This window comes from Rhipicephalus microplus, chromosome 5, assembly GCF_043290135.1.
Source record: "Rhipicephalus microplus isolate Deutch F79 chromosome 5, USDA_Rmic, whole genome shotgun sequence".
Classification (NCBI taxonomy): domain Eukaryota; kingdom Metazoa; phylum Arthropoda; class Arachnida; order Ixodida; family Ixodidae; genus Rhipicephalus; species Rhipicephalus microplus.
In genome coordinates this window covers 6,649,960-6,667,385 of record NC_134704.1, presented here as the reverse complement: position 1 = coordinate 6,667,385, position 17,426 = coordinate 6,649,960, and the positions used below count along the sequence as shown (strand labels likewise).

Below are 17,426 nucleotides of genomic sequence, written 5' to 3'. Positions count from 1 at the left end.
AAACTCTACGCCATCATCCTGAACTATAGGGTGAAGCCCTTTACAGAACATTATCAAGTGTTTGGCAGTTTCTTTCTCCTCTCCACATGTACTGCATACCGTGTCTACCCCTTCGTATTTGGCCCGATATCTCTTGTTTCACAATACTCCCGTCCTGGCCTCAAACAGTAAAGAACTACCCCGAGTATTATCATATATCCTTTCCTTGGCAATAGTGTCAGTCTTGAGCGCCACTGCGCGGCGCTTGCTCAAAACTGAAGACAGGACGACTCCGGTGGGTGTTCGTATAGGTGTTCTGTGACTCCGCTGGAAACACGAGCCATTCCTCGGGCATCATAATAAAGAAGGCGTTGACTCTATATATACCATCATTCCCAGCCATGGAGGAAGGACTTCTTCTCAGCCCTCCAACATCGCCCTTTAAGAAAGTTGTATAGATGGTGGCGCCACACATTCCTCTAGGTATTTGTATTGTAAGAAACTCTATGGGTTCGTTAACTTCGTTTCTGCTTCTGTTTGCATGTGCAGTCGCGGTGGTTTCGCCGGCTTGGTTGTACGGCACGGCGACGCTCAACCCATGCATCATTCGTGTGTGCAGAAATGTGTGCGGAATACCTCTGCTAGCCGTCATAAGGCACGTACATGCTGTGACCTCTGTCCCTGCTCTACAAGCGATACTGTTGAGGCCGACGCCGCAGAATTGGGAGCATCAGCATCTAGGGAAATTTCGGTACACCGTCAGGGAAATGCGTTTGCTCCCCGACACTGTGCTGCCGCCATTCTGACCTCCAACGTTGTCCCGACGTCTCTCTTGCAGGTTTGGCGCAATTAAGCCTAGCCATTGTCGGCCAACAGATTGTTAGATCGCCGCATCAGGAATACGGTTTGGGGCGCATACAAACAGAAGGCTGCGTTTCATCGTTTGCGTCCTGCAGGTTTCGCATCCGGCATATCGACGACTCGACGACCATCAGGAAGCGCAGTGGTAGTGTGTATCGTGCTGTTTTGTTTCTACTTTGTTAAGTGAGCTGCTTTTTACACTTGTTCCGAGTGCGTTCAGTGGGCACTGCTGTTTGTTCTCGTTAGATTGTTTGTGTGTGTGTGTGTGTGCGCGTGCTCGCGCGTGTATTCTCGGAAAAACGTGCCGTGGGAAAAATTAGAGGCCGCTTCCGACATTGTGTGCGCGCGCCTGAAGTGCTTGCGCGACAGATGACGCACTGCGTGGCAGCGGAAGCAGCATTAATTGTTACCCAGATGTAATTGGTGTTCGCGTGTCCTACAGCCACGTTCGTTCAAAGCAGTGGTGGTCGTCGCGTTTCAACTGTACTGCTAGGCCTACGCCCTTAAGGTCGCTTCCTGGCATGTGCACGTTACTTGGAATGTGCTGCAGTACTAACAGTGCTTCGTGTCCTAGGGCCCGGTGTACTCGGCCGCTTGGTCATTGGAGTTTGGGTGCCGCCGCCATTGTTGAGTCGGTCAACCAAGATGGCGGTGTCTTGTTGTGTGTTGATTTTGTGCAGTGTCCTGCTGAGACGCGGAGTGAAGTGATCGCAGCGGCCGTGGTGTGTGTGCGTGAGGGATGAAAACGCAAGAAAGCTCACCCAGCAGAGGCAGCAAGCGGTCCATGGCGCGCTACGACGACAGCCCTCGAGGCAACCAAGACCGACGCGACCGGCGCAAGTCGCCCACCGAGCATCGGCGCAGAGTGCGCGACTCGTCGGCCGACCGGGTGCCTCCCTACGACGACTACCGGCGCAGCATGCAATATAAGGTGCTGCTGGCCACGAACTTCAGCAACAAGTACAGCGACACCGAGGTTCGCGACGAGCTGGCCACCGCTTTCCGGCGCTACGGCAACGTCACGATCAAGGTATCTCAGGAGGGCGGCGAGCGCGTCGCCTACCTGCACTTCGCGACGTACGAGGACGCCAAGTCTGCGCTGCACACCAAGAATCGCATGCCCGTCTGCGACCGGCCCCTCCAGCTGGAACCCTTGCCCCGGCACCGGCAGCGCAGCCAGAGCCCGCAGCCCGACTACCACCATCTGTCGCCTCCGGTGCCTCGCCGCATGCGGCTGGAGCACCACCGGTTGCAGCCGCCGCCGCCTCCATTGCCGCCGCCTCCGCCGCCGCCGCCCGTGCAACCGCCGCTCGACATGCGCCCCATCGAGCGGCCTTTTCCGCCCCGCTTCCGGCGGGACGAGACCAAAAAGGAGAAGTTCCCAAACTACCTGCACCACGTGCCCCCAGAGGACGACGACAAGGCGACGCGCACGCTGTTCGTGGGCAACCTCGAGGTGCCCATCACGGAGCCCGACCTGCGTCGCATCTTTTCACGCTACGGGGTTGTCGAGGACATCGACATAAAGCGGCCGCCGCCAGGGCAGGGCAACGCGTATGCGTTCATAAAATTCGTCAACCTCGACATGGCCCACCGCGCCAAGGTGGAGATGTCGGGCCAGTATATCGGCAAGTTCCAGTGCAAGATTGGCTACGGCAAAGCCACGCCGTCGACACGCATTTGGGTGGGCGGTCTGGGCTCCTGGACCTCTATGTCGGTGCTGGAGCGAGAGTTTGACCGATTTGGCCTTATCCGCAAGATTGAGTACGTAAAGGGGGACTCTCATGCCTACATCCAGTTCGACAGCATAGACGCGGCAACGTCCGCCTGTCAGCAGATGCGTGGTGCGCCCCTTGGAGGAGCCGACAAGAGGCTACGGGTGGACTTTGCCCACCCGGACCCAACAGCATATGCGGCCTACCCCGGTGCGGCGGAGCCGTTCCGCGCACCAGCAGACTATGCAGACCCCAATTGGCCGGGTAGGTATGATGACCGGCGCTGGGAGGCATCGTACGTGTCTGTGCCTCCACCTCCAGGGAGCTGGCGGCCCCGAAGCCCACCAAGCCCCTCCTCTGCGTCATCAGTAAAGCGCGAGAACGGCACAGCTCAGAGTGCCACTACATTGCAGGAACTGGCATGTGGGCGCACAGTGTGGCAGGGCCTGCTGGTGCTCAAGAGCAATGCCTTTCCGGCACGCATGGTGCTCTGCACTGCCGAGCCAGCCATCACCATGCTGGGCAGCGACCAGACGCTGCGAATCACACAACGGCTGCGGCTGGATGCTGGCAAACTGGCCGAGGTGGACCGGCGGTTATCGCAGGGCCTGTGCTCCATCCTGGTGGCCCTGGGTCGTGAAAGCCAAGAGGCCAGTCACCCGGTGCTCCAGAACCTGGTCAGCTACCTCAAGCAGAAGAATGCGGCTGGTGTCATTACCGTACCCAAGGGCATTGTGTACGCTTTTCCTCCGTGTGACTTTGCCCTCAAGGTGCTGCACAGGGCTTGTCCAAACATAAAGGGCTTGGATGAGGACCACATCTTGGTGGTTGCTGCACCGAACCCGGACAAGTAGGCCCCTTCTCACCCCTCCCCCATTTTTCTCTGCTAAGCATATAAAATAAACTCGGCCATTTGTGGTGAAAGTGTTGTGTTCTCTGTGCCCCTGCACTTGGCCCCGCAGAGTGTGGTGCCGTGCAACAGTAGTGAAGCATATAAGTAGTGACGTGGTCTTTATTTACAAGAGCAGCGTCACCGGCTTGACGCAAGCACTTGCTGCAAGTCTTCAGGAAGTCCAGATACAATGGCTTGTACGTGCTGCCGAAGCTTGGCCATGGTTTGTGGCGTCACGGGTAGACTTCCCTTCTCGCCGGACACCTGTTGCATGAAAGAAAGCAGCTACAGGGGCTTGTATATATTTTAAATACACAGATCTTGCATGCACCATTCGTACGTAGTGCCACTGGCATGGTTTGCAAAATTCACTTTCACTTCCATTTTATCAATTGGCGTAGCTCTAGTGCTCAAGCAGAATCTGGCTCTTTGTGCAATTCTCATCAAAAGAGGAGTGTACATGTGAACAAGCAAATTTTCACCAATATCAGAGTGAAAAAATAATTGAGAATATCTGAAATGTGAATATTATGGGCAGATACTGTTCGATAATTGAGGTGAATGTGGTGCGTTATTTTCAGCATCGGTGGGACATCCTGGAACAAGCCCGATTATGCAGTAGGACCCTAGTACAATTATTCAGAAGTACTCGAAATGAGCCATGAAAGAACGAACATTTCAGTGCATTACGAGACAATAAAATGCTACTTGTGCATTTGAGTTCGATCCATAAAGAAACTCTTGGGGGGGGGAGAGGAGGTATGTGGCTAGTCCAAAAGTTCCGTTTTGGCTCGGCTGTGCGTGCCATGTTGGCTGTCTGGAAGTAGACGGCAAGCATGGCAAAAGTCCTTAAAGATTGGCGGAGCAAGCTGTGCTAACAATATGTAGAGTGCCCCTAAAAAAAGCTTAATTTTTTTTTTAGCTAAGCATATCATGATACAAAACAAGCACAACATTGTTTCTGCAATGCTCAAGCAACTATTCAATAATAATGCACTCAATCGACAATTTCACAACCAAAGTTGGATTCATGATTCCATGGGCACTGGCCTTGCCAGTTAATGACATAAGCAGTTGCACAATTTTGCAGTACCTTGGTCATGTCTAAGGCAAGTTGGTTGTATGAAAGTTGTTCCTGTCATTACTGGATGAACTGGACACGAAAATAAGCTGCCCAAGCTTTGAGAAACGAAAAAAAAAAAAAAAACACTGCTTAAGGTTGCTTCAGTTGCCTTTTTTATTCTTGCGCAGCACCAGCCATGCTGTCATTTTGGAACAGCATTGAAAATGCTAAAAAGGGTAAGGATGACTACAAGGAAATTCATATGAATTTCTCAATAACAGTGAACGCTTCTTAGTTGTTGAAACATTACGTTTTCATCTGGTGTTTGAACCCAGGACCAACACCTTTTTGCCACCCTGTGGGGTGCCATATAATTGATTTCCAATTATTAAAGTGCAATACTGCACACGGAAACTGCTGGCCAAGCATCAAAGTAGTGCTGACACGGAACTTTACCAAACAACACATATATCAACGGCCATGATACACGCACAACAGCACAAAATCAAGTGCCTTGCGGCAGATATTAATTGGGCGAATAACCACACATGCCTTTGTGTACACACTTATGTGCTCTCAATGACACGCTTTGTGGCCCCGCTTTTCACTAAAATCAAGGCTATGACTAAATGCTATAAAAATATTTAAAAAATAATAGTTGCACAATCAACATCTCCAGTCATTGTAGGTGCTTCAATAGCTTCAAGAAAAATGCAATGTTTGTGTGCCTGAGCTCCCATAAAGCTCCATTCCAGGAACCAGTCGTGATTTTCTTACAACTTGGTTTTCATGGGCCTATTGTGATGCTACTGTGCAGTGGTACTTGCGATAGCAGCAGAACAGATACCACAGTGCTGCAAAAGTGGTCGTGTCAGTACTATTGCGTGAACTCTCTCCCATTTGGATAGCTACAGTTCCAGAATGATATACCTCTTGTCAGTGCTGCACAGGGTTCTAAAGTGGTCTGTAAGGAATTGGTACCTCTGGTAAGGATAAGGTGCACTGTTTAGAGCCTTGCACTTAGGCCTCCTAGTATCCTACCCAACAAGTGATGCATTATAAAGAGGGTTTGGCTTTCCGCAAGCTGCAACAGCATAGCTTAATTGTTGCTGGTCAACAGATGTAGTCTGATAAACGGGCATTACATGCTTAACATGTTAAGGAGACACTTAAGAGCAAAATGATTTTTTGTGTATTAGTAAAGCCAACACCACTCTTGCAGTGACATGATGTTTGGTAAGCGAAAAAAAAAAAAAACGCAGGTGCACACCACCTTGAAGATTTTGAAGCTGTCCTTTGAGTGGCTTCTAATTGATGAAAATGATTGTCATCTGTGGGTGTGTAGACCTAGCATATCAAGTTTCAGAAGCCAATGTCACCAAAAGTACGAAAAATGTACTTTGAAATTCGTTATGTCACATGTAGAGATTTTGGTGTGAAATTTAAAAACTTTGATAAAAGAGTTCTCAGAGTGCACTTGGTCAATCTACATCAAGCCCTTGTTTCTCTCGCAATGTTCAGTTTGAAGCAGAAGAGCAGCGTCGTAAGCTATGTGCAAATACCAATTCTCTAGTGTCTCCCATCAGCTGCCATGCGCAGCCTTGATAAGAGTGCATCACAACACCTCTAAGCACTCGCCTCGGACACTGCAACATTATCCTGGGGAAATCTGAACAGCAGAGAAGATAGCGTGGACCATTTTCATGTTAGCAAGTCAATCCAAGCATGTCCAAAGTTTGCAGAAATGTAATTACACTGCCCCTTTCAAGAGACGCAGCTGACAAAGATATGGGAGTAAGGGAAACACGTGGAGGAAACAGCATTACCAACACTTGATTTAATGGAAGCTTGATGAAGGAAAACATGGCCAGGGAAATGGGATATCAAACATGCCATTTTTAACAATGCACATTTGCTCGGCGACTTCTATAATAGCCTAATACTAAAAGCAAGCATAATTGGATGCCCCGCCGCGGTGGTCTAGTGGCTAAGGTACTCGGCTGCTGACCCGCAGGTTCTGGGATCGAATCTTGGCAGCATTTCCGATGGAGGCAAAAATGCTGTGGGCCGGTGTGCTCAGATTTGGGTGCACATTGAAGAATTCCAGGTGGTCAAAATTTTCGGAGCCCTCCACTACGGCGTATCACATAATGATAGGGTGGTTTCGGGACGTTAAACCCCACATATAAATCAATCAAGAATGGTTGAAGAGGTGCTACTTGGGTTGTGTCTTTCCCTACCGGACCGAAATTGCAGTTTTTCGTAAACAGCTTATTCAGTGCTCACCTAAAAGGACCAGCAACAAAATTTCAAATGATGAGTTCAATGTTCAAATAAAGGTATCCTTAGAATCGGCTGTCCGAACAACAGCGAGGACAGAAATGAGATCAAATTGCTCACCAGTTTATCTTTTAGCCTCAAAACCAGATCAACAACTTCCACTTCCTCCTTGTCTCTTGCCCAGAGAAGCAAATCCTGTGGAGGAATAGCTAGTGAGGTACAAGCCATTGAATGGTGCAAGCACAGCAATGAACCATGCTTTAAAACACGTGTTTTAGTAGAGATGATTGTTAATAGTCAACAAATGTCGCTGCTCTTTAGTTGGCAGAGCAGGAAAATTAAATGAAATGATGCAACTAGCAGCGGCATTATCACTGGTGTAGCCTACACAATCCAACCAACCCAATAATATTTCCACACCCTCCATGGTCTTTGTGCGGCTTGACAAGATGCCTTTGCTCTTTCTAATGGTGGCAGCTGCATATAAGCACTATACCGTTGTCGAAGGTACAAAAAAAAAAAAAACCAAATGCAAAACAATGCTCGTGTCCAAACTTAGATAGCTCCTCTTGCAACTACTTAGTAGTACCTCTCAAGAATGAATTGTTATACAACTCTATCCGTGAATTTTTAGTTTCTTTAGAAACCTGCCCCTCTTGGAGAGAATATGTTTTACCAGTCACCAGTTCCACAAAGCTGACTGTCGTATTAGCCTAATACATCTAGGGATGCTGCATAAAGGTGGTAGGAAGAAAATGAATTATTTTTATGAAGGGATTGCTTTTACAAAAACATATTCTAATACACCTCTGCCTGTTCGTAAACATTGTGACGTCATTGCGAGCACCCCACCCACCATTCCCTCTTGGAGCGGGTGCTGGTTGGCAAGAAAGTTCTACTGGCGGAATATTTTTGCATAGCACTTCATGTGTTTGCATAATTCGGCAGACATTTCTGCGAATTTCCCTAAGATCACAGCTCTTAAAAGGAAGGGTCACTGCCTATAATGCACGATTCTGCTAGGTTAACATGTGGCGATCTGCTCGTCGTAGATGGCAGCCATTAAAAATTCTTTCTCTTCGAAAGTGTGCGTTCTGCATGTTAATGGTGACGAACGCATTGAGAAATAGTTGCATGGCGTGGATGTAAACATACTCAATTTTGTCCCGACATATGCACTGCAGTTTTAAACAAGGTACAGCACTGGCGGCAGCATGGTTTCGAGTTGCAGTGCTACGGATAAGGTTCTCACTCTCCGTGCAAAATTCTAATCGGAGATTAATGAAAAAAAGTGAAAAAGAAACGCACAAGAAAACACTTTTTGCCATGCGTTAGGCTGAGGGTAACAAACCCTCAAGAAAATTAAAGCAAAGTTCTCGCCAACTTGCCTCATAATCCGCTAAAAATTTATGGGAGTGTGAACCCAATAACTTGAAGAGATAGTGACGTGCAATTTTCCACTTAGGTTTTTTTTTCTGCATAAAATGATAGTCCAAGTCCATGAGAGGGAAAAAATAATACCAGTAAGCGTGAGTGCACCCTGAAATATTAATTACAGCATGCTTTTAATAGCTAGTTTCGGTTCATATTGTACCCGACGTCACGATGGATGGATGCTATGAGCGTCCCTTTTTTAACGGGGCGGTCAAACGGGGTTTTTTTTTTGCCACCATGTTGCAAAAAAAAAAAAATAAAACTTTCCTTTCATGTTGGCCTAATGCCTTATCTATTTCGATTAAATCGATCTACTTATAACAAAGAAAATATAAATTTGTGTTTAATCTCTCCACCTCATCAGGCCGAATGACCTCATTTTCCTACTATTTATGTCCTTTATCTTTGCTTTTGTGCCACCAATACTCTAACCGTCTCTTGTATACTTGCTTCTATCGCGGAGGTGTTCAGCTTTTCATGTTTGTCCCTGTAGGCTTGTCCCTGTAGCCATATATTTACTGGTGAGCTTCCTAGTTCGTTTTCTCCACTTTGTGTCCACACTCATTCTATACAAATGCCTGAAGACTTTACCTGCCCATCTACTCTTTTTCATTTTCCTAAGCCTCTCTTCAAATCTTATTTTGCTCTGAGCTTCCCCTACTTCAAAGCCTGTTCATCCCATATCCCTCTTTACAGCCTCAATTGTCATCATCCCGTGAGTTCTCAACACGAGACGTCCCATGGTGGTTTGACTTACATCCTTTCCTGATCGCACCTTTCACCTCGTGCACACCAATGAGTTCCCAAATGTAAGCCCTGGAACCATTACGCCTTTCCACAGATCTCGAAGCATTTCGTACCTATTGTATCCCTATAACGCTCTGTGCTTCATTATTGCAGCATTTGTCTTTCCCTTTACTGCTGACGTTTTTTCCTACACCTCCATATATCAAATCTCCCTTATTTACCCATACTCGGAGGTACTTGTACTCGCTTACCCTCGGTATTTCTTGGCCCTGTATTGAGACCACCTGGTCTTTGTGATCATTGAATACCATCAATCCACATTTGTTTGCGCTAAATCCTAGTCCTAGAGCCTCGCCTTCCTTTCCCCATATATCTGCCAGCTGCTGTATATCGTCGTGACTGTGCGCAGTTAGGACAATGTCGTCTGCATAAAATAGACCTGGAAGCTTCTGCTCAACCATCACGCCAGCCTGTTTGCGAGACAGAATAAACCCAATGTTGCTACCTACTAGCACTTTTGCTATCCTCACCATGTATAGCATGAACAACAGGGGTGAGAAAGGACATCCCTGTCTCAGCTCCTTGTTAATTTTAACGCTTTCATTGCTACTTATTCCTTCCCATTTTATGTGAACTGTGTTTTCTTGGTATATTTCTCCCAAAAGCTGTATACAGTCGTGACCTATGCCCACTTCCTTCAATATGTCCTACAAAATTTCCTGATTAACGTTGTCATATGCCCCAGTAATGTCCAGATAATCCACATATAAGGGCCTGTTTTTTATTTTAGATATTTCTATACACTGAGTAAGAACAAACAGGTTATTATTTACCCGCCTGTCGATTCGGAATCCATTTTGAAGTTCTCCCAAAATGTCATTTACGACGTTGTTTGGACAGCGCCACCACGCAATAGTATACGCATGTGCAAGTTCTCGTGACATATCCTCGTCTGCGCGCCACTTCTTCGATTGTCTGCTTCATCTGCTGCGTGCTGCACGTGTGGCAACTTTCGTGGCAGGGGGCCACAATGTCAATATTCCGAAGCCAGTCTGCAACTGCACGTAGCGCGTGTACATGTGCGGAGTGAAGTGCAGCAAACAGAGTAAGCTCCGCTTGATTGGCATGCAGTCGCCACCTTGGCCGCAGCGCACGAAGTTGACCCACCCTTGTCTCAGCGCTGGATCAGACGGGAATCGGTAGAACTTGCATCTATTGTGTCCGTTTCGCTGTTGTAAAACCTTACAGAGAAAACTATTGGCACCATGACGACAAATTCAAAATCGTACAATTCCTTTGCCCTCTGATAAGCGTACATCTTGTACTCACTCTATTCTAGACTCGAAACTCTGCTAGCTCGCTTCACAGGTGGATGACAGTGAGTGAGCAGACGATCAAGAAGGCGATGTGCAAGCTCCCATTTTTTGTGCAGCATCACAACTAGCCAGACTGCTGCGTGAAGTCACCAGGATTAGTACTGTAGCCTGACGTCAAGTTAATATCTATATCAGTAGGAGCGTCGCGAGAAAATTTACTTTAATATCAAAATAAAATATCTAATCGGTGTTTGCTGAGCATCACACTTGCTCAGAGCAGTCTTTGTATACAGGAGATTTGTATGGCAGAATAAACTTGCCTCCGATAAAGGTGTTGGTATCCCTTTAACAATGTTCACAATCTCTTGCGCAGTTACCCTGCAGCATCTGATGCCTACAATGTATTTGCATGCTTACATTGCTCTACTATATGTGATACACAAACTTGTAATGCTCATTGTGACTTCATAAAGATTGAGCTGTAAAAGTACGAAGCCTACAAGAAACAAGGAAGCCCCGTTATTTACAGTAAGACATATGAGGTCTTTATTGGGCTTGCGTATTCGCTGTGGCGAAGCGTATAAATGCAGATTCTGCAGTGCTAAAACATGCTAATAGCTCATGTGTAGACGTATCTTTCAGCCCAGAGATCATGCACTTTTTCTTTCTGCACACAGCACAAACGCTGAGATACATCCACTCGCAGATGATCACACCAAATGCATTTTTACTTTGACTAAAATTTCGAATCGTGAAGTTCCGTCGACAACCTGTTACTGCCGCCAGCCCACACAATATTCTCAGTTTCACCGCCTGTAATATTGAACCCTTATTGACGATGCCTTTCAACGCATACTGCACGTTTTTGAAGATGATACCGCTGTTCTTGCAGAAGCTTCCACATGTTTTCACTTCTCCAAGCCAGCCAGCGAGGCAAATATTTGCTCACACAGTCTACCACAAACCTCGATTTTCTCTGACTTATGTCACAGTAAGATAAAGTTTAAGCTTTAAGAAGAAAGAAAAAAACTTGCCCTATGCACCGCACGACTGTACAACTCTGAGCCACTAGCGGGGCTGTTTTGCCAACCGCCGCCTAGCACGTGCACTGATGACGTCATGCAAAATGATGAAGCAATGCTCGGCACACATGTCCATCCTTTGTCATTCTTTTTTGGTCTCGCACCCACTCCCTTGAATTCTATGAATGCACTTCATGTCAAAATAAAAATACTAGTCAGCGCTTTTTACCTCTACTGACTCTTCCTTTTCCTAATCGTTCTATAGGCAGTTGAAAGGACACTAAAGCCAAATAACAATTTACGTCAGAGTGAAAGCCCAATGTATGACATCTAAAACGACAATATTATTAACAGTGGTGCCCTACCTACCAAGAAATTAAAATAAATGCACAAGAATACGTGCACCGCAGTTAGACATTCTCAAAATGATACCGATGACGTCAGACAAACCGTCTACAATTAATCACTAGTAATCAATCCAGCTGCAATAAATAAAGACCCTTTGTGCATCAAGAAATGCAATAAAATGGTGCTTGTTTGTTTGTGTTTGATTAATGGAAAAAAGAACTGCCGCACGTTACTATCGGGAATGGCACGAGTGGTTCAAAAGTTCAATTTTCGCGTGGTCATGTCGAGCCATCTAGGGAACCCAATTGAGCCAACACACGTCTGCAATCTCAGAGCCAGTGGCAGGAAATCGATCAATGGTCTTTTTTGTTGCTGTGGCTCTATCTGCTTTACTTCTGTCTACTAGTGTCGGCGACCGTGCAGTAAAGCTGGGCAACGTTGTGCATGGCAACAGTGACGTGAGTCAAACCGGTTCGTGAGGCAGATAATTTGAAAAGCACTTACCCGATGCGGGACATTAAAACTTGATTTTATTCCTAAATAAGCCCTTCCTTGGCTCAAAAGTAACACTACGAGGTTTCTGGACCGCTATTTCAACAACCAACGTCGACTTTATACTTCTCTTTAGTGTCCCTTCAACACTTTTTGAAATGAATTCCCGCCAACTTACCCAAGCGTCAACCCTTTCAGATTCTATATCTACTTGCATAATTAGAACGCACTTTTCTTCTCGAAAAAATCGAAGCACATTTGGGGGTGCGTTTATTACGCAGGGAAAATTTTATAACATTTTCGGGATGAGCAAAAAATGGGTTAATGCCAAAAAAAGTTAGGTCGCTTAGCCTTTCGCAATTGGCATATGCGTACACTGCTTGGAAAAAGCTTTGTTGCACTTCATTCGTCTTCGGTGGTTGGATGGCGCCATCTTTGGCAAGCTGTACCTGCGCAACCCATAAATGCATTTCACGGTTACTGTTCCCACAATCGTTAACCTGCAACAGTTTTATCTGGTGTGATCTTCGGACCACCCAGTGTGCGCGCTACGACGCACTTTGCCAACTTCGTGGCAACCTCGCATGCACAACCGCGATGACACCATTTGACATTGTAGCAAGCAACCACCGAAGCATCAAAACAAACCGTCAATAACAAGATTAACGGCAAAATACAGCCACTACCTTGCTGTCCACAGGAGAAGTGCTTTCCTTGAAGTACAAGTGGATAACAAGCATGAAGAGTAAATTTCAACTGAAGCGAGAATTAGGGGTGCTATCATATTGCGGAAATAGTGACGATCGTTTCTGGGCAATAAGCGATTTTTATCTGGTTTTCCAAAAACCTGCGACGCTAAGGCCACGAATGCCCTTCACGACAGCCATGATGACAACAAATCTTGTCGTCGTCGCTTGAAAATCGCGTGCATGTAGTTGGGCCTTGTTTAATACATGCAGGAAGCAACCCTCGGTTGGCGCGAGCAGTTTCGTGACCTTTACTCTCTGTGTGCTTATCAGCTGCGATGTCACACACTCTTACCGTTTGTGAACCCCACTGTGGCACACACATAATTAATAAAGACCGCGGACGTGCCACGCTGATAGAAAGAAAAACAATACGGCACGCAGCAGCGGGGGAAGGGGGAGAGGGAGCGAGCCGAGCTGGCCAAGGGGGGTCAGCTTAATAATAAAAAACAGAAGAGATCTAATGGGCAGGGAGGTGCAAGGTGTCGATTAGCGGGACTGTAGCAGCTGATGAATGTAGGGAGTGCATTTATTACGTGGGGGGGGGGGATGCAAATTTAGAAGTTGGGGGTGTGTTTATTATGCAAGTTGCAAGTGTTTGTTACGCGAGTAAATATGGCATTGCAGTCATGCACGGCAAGGAAAGTTTGGCAGTAAAGCATGTAGTTGCACTGCAATAAACATTCGTCTCACCTGCAAAGATACCCTGTGCACACCTATCTTGCAGAAGCAAAAACCCTTTCGAGGCTAGTATCCTGCCTGCCCTGTTGTCTTTCTCTGTCTAAATATTTCTTACAAAGTGCATAACTTCTTAGTGTAGCAGCCTTTGTGCTTCACAGATGGTGTGAAGGCATACATTGATAATGAAGTACTTACAGCATCTGAAATGGCCTCAGCATGCAGTGCCTGCAGCTTCTGAGATGCTTCTTTCCGGCGCCCCTGGTACCAGCCTATAAAATTGCAGCTCTTGAAAAACTTCCTGCAAAAAATGTTCACAGAAGGCAGCGAATAAAACCTCACTTAGCCACAAGTTTAGTAAAGAAGTTTTTGATCACAAGAGACAAAAAAATTAAGCAAAAGCTGCACAGAGCTTGCAACATATGTAAGTACCCAAGACACCTTAAAAAACACAGCATACACAGGTCTTGCTTCCTTTGGATCACATGAAGTGTGTCACAACATCAGCAGGAAAATTGCTAGGTGCACAAGCGACCTCTCTAACAGCTTAGAAGAAAATGAAATAGGGTTCCTACAATGACATGGCCCAGCAGATAACGTGCAGCTTTAGGTCTGTTACTGGCCGTTATGCCAGGGATCACTGAGATGGTGTCATATAAATGTGCAGCCTAAATAAAAAGTTGTCCTTTCCCCCTCTCTTTCGTTTCTGCACCTATTCAAGAACGAATTCAAACCAACTCCCACAACTTTCAGCCATACTAAAAATGCACACAACTACGTCAAAGGATGACAGGTGAATGCGGATGCCCTTGCCTGTACAGTGCTGCCCAGTCACCCTTAATGCCAGTTGTCAGCTGAGGACCAGCGGTGTCAAGGCTCCTAAGAAAATCGTCCTGGTTGAAAGGTTTCAGCGATGGTGTGCCCTGAAACAGAGTGTAGAACATTAGTCACCTGTGCAAACTGTGGGGAATGCACACTCTCTGTAAAGTTGTTTGCGCCTCGTGGTGCACATGTCTCGCATAGAAGCCGCATTCAGGGGTCGCAACTATCCCACAGTAGGTGGCATTATGTTTGCGAGCGTAGATCACCGCTATCATCATCATGGTTGGTGTTGAGGAAAGGACGAGTCCTCGCGCCCACGACGAAGCCCACCCGCCGACCTCCTCTTTATTCCGAATGCTGCTCTAATCCCCTAATGATGATAGCGACTATCTTCGTCGTTCACACAATATTTAACATCCGCCGCACCCCCATAATGACGCATGATGACGAAGAACACTAAACGCACACCCAGGTTATTAGTACACAATACTAGTCAGTAGTTAATTGAGTTCCAAGTCAGCCCATATGGGACAATCCAAGTTTTCTCCTGTGCCGGCTCTTCCAGCAGTGTTTCCGATGCTTGTTCCAAATGCGTGCTTTTGAACGTGTTTCCCATGGTGGACTTTCGATGAACACTTTAAGTTCATATGAACAATGAAGATGCAGTCTCTTCCACGATGTTTTACTGTCGCTCGCTTTGGACAGTTTTCTTGATTTTCTCGTCTTGCCTTTGTTTACCTCAGAAGCACCAGACGTCTCTTTCTGCTTTGGTCTGCTCTGTCTTATATTATACACGGCTGTGATGCTATTTCAACATTCTTTGCTGAAATAAGATGGGTCCTCTGTATTACCGTCAACCTTGACGTTTGTAGCTTCCTAAAAGAGGAGAACCTAAATGCAGTACAAGGGACTTGCATCTGTGTTCTCGCGGTATTCTTTGTTTCCACTCGCTTTAAGAAGTGGTCTTGTCTTGCTTCCGCCAGGCGCTTCTAAGCATATTGGTGGTGACATTATTTGGTCTGGAGTTGTCGTCTTCGGCGTGCATTCACCTTTAAGACGTGGCGGTTTACCGTTGTGATCTTCAAAGGCTTTCCAGTTTCCTATCAAAGAAGTGTCTTCCACCATGATCAGCTGAGTTGTTGTAGATAGTCTGTCATTACCTTCGTAGGTACAGTCCGTTGGCGTGAATTCTAAAGTCGTGGAAGGTGTCTTCAGACTTGGAGGTTGTTTTTCGGTGTTGGGTTCTTGGTTTGCCTTTTCTGTCGTGGGAACCCTGGTTTGTATGCTGCTGTTATATTTCCCCTTTTGTCCTGAGGCCGACTCATCTAGCTTCTGTGCAACAATTGCTATTCGGCACGTAATGGCTAGATGGTGGTGACTGAGACGAAGAGAGTATTTTCCTTTCTGCTTCTGCTCTCATCCGTTGTTTTATCGCTTCCATGTGGCTTTGCCTAGCTTTTTGAGCATCTTCAATCTTATACTTTGCTCTCACCCTCACTAGAATAATTTGGCGTTCATAAACTTCGGCTTCTTCCATTTACGCTTCCAAATGATCGATGTCAACTGTGTTTGCAATCTCCTCATCGATTCCTCTGAGAAGCTCGTACTGTTCAGTCAAAATCTGGTGAAACTTCTTCAACTCACATATTGATGGGTAGTTCATATGCCAAAGGTGTCCGATATCTGCGATCACCTGCGTGACGGCCTTGTGTGTTTGACTCCGCCTTTCGTAGAGGGCCTCCATGATCTGGTCCAACGTGATTGATTGATATGTGGGGTTTAACGTCCCAAAACCACCATATGATTATGAGAGACGCCGTAGTGGAGGGCTCCGGAAATTTCGACCACCTGGGGTTCTTTAACGTGCACCCAAATCTGAGCACACGGGCCTACAACATTTCCGCCTCCATCGGAAATGCAGCCGCCGCAGCCGGGATTCGAACCCGCGACCTGCGGGTCAGTAGCCGAGTACCTTAGCCACTAGACCACCGCGGCGGGGCCTGGTCCAACGTGAGAAACAGGAGATATCACTGGCCGGCCGTGTCACGAGGCGAAGTCGGAGTCAACACAGCGTACGTCGCAGAAGGTTCGCACAACTAATATCCGCAAGCTGTCGAGCTGTCGTTCTTCATGACCTTGCGAATATCGAGCCGTGTCATGAAGGGCGAGTTAGGACTGAGCCGAAGAAGACGTGAGGGCTCCCATCTCATGAGCCTCCAGAGGATGCCTGCACTCACGTTGATGCACCTTCAGGATGTACCTAGTCGACCTCCATGGACTGTCTTGCCTTGCGATTATCGGGCCGTCGTCATGAAGGGTGAGTCAGGACGGAGCCGAAGTAAACGTGAGGGCTCCCGTCTCGCGAGCCTCCAGACGATGCCTGCACTCACGTCAGTCCACGGGTTCTCCTAGTAGCCTTAGTGGCAACTAGAGTCGAGCCCCCAGGTCACAGCGGTGATTAGGCATCGCACATCAGCTTTAGCCACGGCGGCTTCAAAAAAGTCCTTGAGGCCGCAACTGCGCTCGAAATTCGTGAAGGCCGCTCCGTCTCACCTCCGAAGGTCCTTCCTCCCAGGTTTCACGGCACCAAAATGTTGAGGAAAGGACGAGTCGCGGCGCCCAAGACAAACTCCACCCGCCGACCTCCTCTTTATTCTGAACGCTACTCTAATCCTCTAATGATGATAGCGACCATCTTCGTCGTTCACACAATATTTAACAGTTGGTAGAGGGGTAGCGCAGGTGGTGACCCCTGGCGGAAGGCAAGCCTTGATGGTGGGTGAGGAAGTTGAGCGAGTCTCTTTTGGCGTGGGGCGGTGGCGCGGGCGGTTGCCTCCAACCGTGGATCTGCCGTGGACGAAACTGCGGGATGTCAGCGGTGGGCCTACGTATTGAGTCAGACGTTAGCGACACCGCCTTGTTTGTCGTGTTGTTTACTATTGTGTAAGAATGTCCTAGCGTGCTGATCACGATTGATGTTATAATAATTCGGCGGTTGATATCGTCATTCTAAAATTAGTTAAATAAACGT

General features: G+C 47.2%; 2 protein-coding genes across 10 annotated transcripts in view; one reads left to right on the top strand and one right to left on the bottom strand.

Moving 5' to 3' along the window:
- Window positions 1-283: 283 nt before the first annotated feature.
- Window positions 284-3,479, top strand: nito (RNA-binding protein spenito). Of its 6 annotated transcripts, none has more exons than XM_037426298.2 (2): window positions 284-462; window positions 1,521-3,479. In XM_037426298.2, exon 2 carries the CDS (start codon window positions 1,580-1,582, stop codon window positions 3,407-3,409), a length of 1,830 nt encoding a protein of 609 aa, XP_037282195.1. In that variant the 5' UTR covers window positions 284-462; window positions 1,521-1,579; the 3' UTR covers window positions 3,410-3,479. The 6 variants fall into 6 exon arrangements, with proteins under 6 accessions (XP_037282195.1, XP_037282192.1, XP_075750867.1 ...); XM_037426295.2 differs by having other exon boundaries at window positions 285-462; window positions 599-3,479; XM_075894752.1 differs by having other exon boundaries at window positions 285-462; window positions 529-3,479.
- A 70-nt stretch (window positions 3,480-3,549) lies between these two features.
- The window catches only part of LOC119175081 (protein DENND6B), an 80,716-nt gene continuing 66,839 nt past the window's right edge, over window positions 3,550-17,426 (bottom strand). For 3 of the 4 annotated variants that reach the window (XM_037426299.2, XM_075894756.1, XM_075894754.1), the window contains 4 exons: window positions 14,387-14,496; window positions 13,772-13,874; window positions 6,911-6,985; window positions 3,550-3,711 (listed from right to left, as the gene is read on the bottom strand). In XM_037426299.2, coding sequence (XP_037282196.1) covers window positions 3,586-3,711; window positions 6,911-6,985; window positions 13,772-13,874; window positions 14,387-14,496 — 414 coding nt within the window. In that variant the 3' untranslated portion in view covers window positions 3,550-3,585. The remainder of the gene's footprint in view (window positions 3,712-6,910; window positions 6,986-13,771; window positions 13,875-14,386; window positions 14,497-17,426) is intronic. The other variant, XM_075894755.1, reaches the window with a different exon arrangement.

What these genes read in the sequence shown, in the direction of transcription:
- nito (XM_037426298.2), top strand. Translation starts at nt 1,580, where the DNA reads ATGAAAACGCAAGAAAGCTCACCCAGCAGAGGCAGCAAGCGGTCCATG.